Here is a 5,631-nt window from a genome sequence, read left to right as displayed (position 1 = left end):
TTTTAAATAGCTGGGTAAAAATTGTACATGAACGGTTGAACCTCATACCAGACAGCTACCGCCCAAGGCTACAGCTTCAATTCACCAAACAGAAGTAGGTCATCACCCCTTAGCTTGTAATCCTGTCATGACGACATAAGATCTCACAAGGTAACTCTGAGATCTCTGTATTTCAGAATTAGGTATATTCTTTCGCCTTTTCTGTGATCTAGTGATGAATTTTAATTATTCATATTCATCTGCTTTGTCCTTTCTACTTCAAACAAAAGTAGCCGTTTTGCCGGGAATACAATACCCTGTCTTGGCTTAAGTAGGTCAACGGAAATTTACACGCATTTGACCAATCAGCTCTCGTTTTAATAATGAGCATAATGAGATCCGTGATGTCATTCATTCATTAGAATAAGTAATAGAAAACCCTGGTATCTTCAGTTCAGGAAACATGCATATGAATATTCTGAAGAGTATCCCACTAAACTCACCGTAAATTCAACTCAAGGTGGTTTACGAAAATCTTAAGGGGGTGGTAAGATGACCAGAGAGAATATTAAAGGAAGAACTAAAATTCAAGTAGAATACAGGACGTCACAAAAAAACGATCTCATCAGAAGTGAAGACACGCCCATCACTGTGGTTTTATCTCGCCCAGCTGTCAATTATGCAAATGTCGCTCTTTACGGTGGTCTGAGCAAACAGTGGTAGTGTAGCGTCTAGTGCTGGACTTTACTACGGACAGTTTGACACTCTGCACATCCTTCGTGGAAGAACAGTAGAATCCGATAACTACAAACGCTACGTGCAAAGTAAGGTAAGGCATTTATACTTTACCACTAAATGTGCTGTATCCGGCTTCTTTTGTGCATTTTGAATAGTAGTGTTTTATTTTTTTACCACGTGTTGAGAAGACACTTTTTGTCGTCGTTGCACAAATATTGCAGTGTAGAAATTTAGCTCATTAATATAGCTCATAGTATGTGCAGTGCATTCTAAGTTTTGTTGGTAACGCGTTGTCTTAAAAGTGGCAAACAGTTTAAGACAAGAATGTAACAATGACTTCTGCATATTATGGTAACCGGTCCGACCAACAAAGAAACTACCGTATCCCTGGTTCATTTCTTCGGTCTCTTCGGCTATATGAATTTCGAATTAGAAAAGGGAAGAAATAGCACATTTATGCACTAGTTGGCTTTTGCCCCGTGTTAAGTGTTACAATGTTGATTTCTAGAGTTTTCGGAAAGGCTTGTGTCCAATTTTATAAGTGTGCGTGCGCTGTGCTACAATTTCTGTCGTTACTGTGCTCAGCTCCAGTGTCCTATAAAATTATCCACTTGGGCTCACTTGGGCGTGCCTGTGACTATAAAAAAAACCACGTGCACAGCGCCGGTGGAAATTTCCATCACGCAAGGCTCCTGTGGTGGCTTGTCTGGACACCCGGTATGACGTAACACTGTAGCCTCCTTCGCGGCGTTTTTCCGACCTCTCAGACATAAGTGATAAGACCTTTCCGACAGAAGACCTTGCCAGCGTAAAACCACAGCCTCTAGACATTTTGTCGACCCTTCTATTTTGTCAGCTTTATTTTGTGCTTGACACCTCTGCTTGAAGAGTAGTTTTTTTCAAGCGTTCGATTTCGTCATGCCATTCTCAGCAGGTCATTTGTGATTCATGACAAGACATTGAATACAGAAAAGGCGCGAACCAAATGGATTGCTTGCCTTTAATGTTAATTTTCTCTAGTAAATCTCTATATTTTTGTCTTCGTTTCAATTTTTCGTCTGACGGAAGACTACAAGACTGACATGCTCTTCCGTGTCATGGTTGACTAGTCTGTGTGTTTAGTCTGTGTAAGCCGAGTAAGCTATTGGTGATGGTGCACCATACCTAGCGTCCTGACCACATTCGTTTTTGTAAAAGTGTACCGCAGCGAAAACAAATGATAAAGGTTGTTAAGGGACATGATGTTCGCCTACTGTTCGGGGCAAATCTATCCTGGTCTATGCAATTTCTCGCAGGCTGGGGTCAATGACCCAGAGGTCTGTACCCGAATGCGTGCTGGCTGGCCGCCATGGCCGTAATCAGCAGTGTTTCTGTATCCACGGGACCAAAAATTGTGTGGCCGTGGCCGCGTTGAGCAGGTGACCGCTATAGACTAGTTCTTAATGCTTAGGTCAATGGAAAAAATCCAAGGGACCGACCATAAGTGGCCACTATGGCCAGGTGGCTGCAGAGGTGGCCGCTAATACAGGTTTGACCAAGAGGTTTTTAACCTCATTGGTTTGACTGTATTTAGACTAGTCGGTAAGTCTGGACCGTTTTGATGTCCGATCAGAAGAATCTCACGGGCCGGGGGTTATTTCAAGTGCATTTTCTTTATCTCTCTCCTACGCGCGCTGTTTAATATAAAAAAAGACCTATTCCCTCCATCATGAGCTTGTTCTCTGGGTCTTTTCCGTTTTTCTCTCATAAATAATACACTTCGTCTACATTAGCATATGAATTTGCCTTCATGCAAAACTGCATTGTGAGAAACTTATCCCATACTACAAATCCTGCTATAGAACTGTAGTTATGTAGATGCCATACTTTGTACGTCGTACAATTGCTGTGCTCTAAATATTATCATATAAGTGGTCTAATTCGCGATTTCCACTGTGAAGGCTACAAAGGTGTTAAATCGCTTGCATGTTATTTCTCACAGGTAACTGTACTGAATCAACATGCCTGTGGTCAACTACAACAACAACATCCGCACCTCGCAGCGCCCTGGAATATCCCTGGAGGAGTCTCAGGACTTCTACAAGACCTGGGCCGAGACCTATGACCAGGTACGGCCGGCTTACTTTAAACCCGGTTTATTTAGTTATAGCTACATCAATGGGTACAAATAGATTGTCTTAACGACTTGTCGATCACTTTACGTGGCCCCGCCCACTTCGGTGACATTTTTCGCAAGTTCATTCCAGCACTTCTCAAGATAGAGTATCATACTAGGGACAGCCTTATGAGCAATATTTTTGCACTTATCAAACAATGTTCAATTAACTATTTGTTCTAGGACACCACCAACTCGAACTACAACGGTCCCGCAGCAACAGCCAACCTTGTTCTGAAGCTGTTTGAAGGCAAGACTGACGGTGTGCGTATCCTGGATGTGGCCGCTGGTACCGGAATGTCGGGAGAGGCGGTTAGTAGTTGTCCCAAAATTCTTTTTATTAAATTTTCTTCGGATAGTCTTCTGTGCTTTCTTTAATGGTTTCCACAGGGTGTATTCTTATGAATTTAACCCCATTTGTCGTTTCATTGTCTGTATCTTTATTTTAGTGTAGCTGTTGTTTCTTTCTTATAGTTATACTGCTCTTTTAGCGTAATGCGTTGCCGGTTGTATGTGCTCGGTTACTTCTGTGTTGGTAATGTCCATTCGAGTCGTTCGTATCGTTTCTATATTGAAGTCGAATACAAGAAAACCTACTTGAGGAAAACGTAGATACTTTTAGCATCGGCATAGTTCTAAACATAGGCTATATGTCACTGTCCACAGCTCCAGAAAGTCGGGTTCCGTTCCATGGACGCCCTTGAGCCCAGTGAGGACATGCTTCTGCTGGCGAAAGAGAAAAACGTCTACGGCCGTCTGATCCAAGACTTCCTAGGTACAAATCGCCTGGATATTGTGGATGGTAAGTTCTCTTTTAATATCCTCCTCTTTATACGTGCAAGTAAAGTTCATTCTGTATCATTCTACTGAAGTCGCGCTGTATCGCTGCTGTATACTGTGCTACAGCAGTGTTTGTTCAAGTCTCGCTATAGTCTAGTATAAGATACTGAGGCAGGTGGTAGCTATGAGCGCGGCTTTAGTCACGGGCTGTATATCCCGTTATACTCATTTTGATTGTCACGTTTGTAGGAGAGTACGATGCCACCGTGATGGTTGGTGGGATGGTCGAGGGCCATGTTGGTTGTGACTGTCTGGAAGAGCTCATCAGGGTGGTGAAACCAGGTGGGTAGGGGGCCTTAACTGACCCAAATTCGTCTGAAGGTTTTTTCTTAAAACTCTTGAATTTCTAAGTTCCATGTCATGATATACAGTTTCGTCTGCTGTTCTCAAAACACATGTTGTAAATATGATAAGGTAAATAGCTCGATACCATCATTGTATTTTTTTTCATTTAGCACACAAAAGAGGGAAAGAAATATCATGTCTTTTTTTTTTTATTAAGACTCAAGAGAATAGGAAGTCGTCTGTGCTGGTGCAATCTCCCATATTCATGGTACAGAGAGATCATAGTTGGGCGAGAATGTAGAATATTGAAAATGTTGTCTTGAATCAACTGTTCTCTTGTTGCAGGAGGATTTGTGGTGATCTGTATGCGGGAGGTGAACCTGCGGAAAGTGCCGGAGTACCGCAAACTGGAACCCCGCATGAAGACCCTGCAGAATGAAGGATGCTGGGAACCCGTGTCACGTGTCGTTTTCTCCAACTACTGCGAAGGGGAAGAAGGAATCATCTTTGTGTATCGCGTGTGTTGATTGGAGCAAGAAATAACGGCAAATATGTTCACAAAATATGAGCTAGGTGCAATCATGACCAACTGATAACCATTTATGGCTTTTCTACTGTCACTGACTTATTATACTGTTGTTAGAACTCCTATATCAGCAATATTTGCTTTCCCAGCTTGGTGTTGAATCGTCAATATATATGAACTGGTGGACTGTGTGCGCGAGGTGTACCTAAAGAAGTCATTCCAAATGAAGTTTGATACGCACAATTAGGACTGCATACTTCCCACATCATGACTCACAGGACAATCATATTCGGTTATATTCTTTGCATGTTCAGATGCATACTTCTTGGTGAATCTCTAGAACAGAAATTAAGGGCTCAGAACTTCTTTTAAAAAGAAAATATATATTGTATATCTGTATTCAGGAAATGATAGACACCTGTTTATTGAATAAACTTTATGTCTGTCATTTGTGGTGTTGTTTCCAGGCGATTTCTTTCGTGATCCTTTGCTAGAGAAGAAAGAGAGGAAATTGTCATATGATGATATTTGGGTGGATTCACATGCATCAATTATCTTTTATATCAATTAGCTTTTTTATTCTCTCATTCAACATGCCTAATAATAACACGCCATAGTCAGGGAGTAGGGTGGGGGAACTATGAAAGCGCCTTACAATAGAGCGATCTTTATCAGTTCCACCAATGATAATGTGAGTAGCTGCATACCCGTCAAATTCAATTCCAGCCTTTCGACGGAGGTGGGCATTGACCCGTTTTCAGACAACTTTTGTTGTACTAGTAACGAGCGTTAAAGAGAGCAAGAAAGAAAGGTAAAAATCGGTTTCATATGTCAACAAGAAACCGAACAACATGTGCCTTCGTAAGAATTTGAAATTCTATCTTTTTTATCCCTTGATAACAAAACTATGTCCATTTATTGCCGCCGAATTGCAAGCGACGCTTTCGGACACATGCTATCCACCGGTTCCTGGCCTTGTGCCATGTGCCAACCGTTGTTTACTAACTGTCATCCAGTCTTCGGTTTGAACTGAGCCAGGGAACAAGCTTGTACTCGGCCGGGGCATCAGATTTGAACACACACCAAGACAAACAAACAGACCGAATAC

At 41.9% G+C, this 5,631-nt stretch overlaps 1 protein-coding gene across 2 annotated transcripts; it reads left to right on the top strand.

Moving 5' to 3' along the window:
- The first annotated feature begins 433 nt into the window (after positions 1–433).
- Positions 434–4,967, top strand: LOC118411966 (methyltransferase-like protein 27). 2 transcript variants are annotated; one of them, XM_035814498.1, is made up of 6 exons: positions 434–808; positions 2,699–2,825; positions 3,056–3,184; positions 3,539–3,674; positions 3,902–3,994; positions 4,343–4,966. In XM_035814498.1, exons 2-6 carry the CDS (start codon positions 2,718–2,720, stop codon positions 4,522–4,524), a joined length of 648 nt encoding a protein of 215 aa, XP_035670391.1. In that variant the 5' UTR covers positions 434–808; positions 2,699–2,717; the 3' UTR covers positions 4,525–4,966. The 2 variants fall into 2 exon arrangements, with proteins under 2 accessions (XP_035670391.1, XP_035670392.1); XM_035814499.1 differs by having other exon boundaries at positions 610–803; positions 4,343–4,967.
- The last annotated feature ends 664 nt before the right edge of the window (positions 4,968–5,631 follow it).

Source organism: Branchiostoma floridae, chromosome 3, assembly GCF_000003815.2.
Source record: "Branchiostoma floridae strain S238N-H82 chromosome 3, Bfl_VNyyK, whole genome shotgun sequence".
NCBI lineage: Eukaryota > Metazoa > Chordata > Leptocardii > Amphioxiformes > Branchiostomatidae > Branchiostoma > Branchiostoma floridae.
Note: the sequence above shows the minus strand (reverse complement) of the source record. Positions and strands in the feature narration are given on the sequence as shown.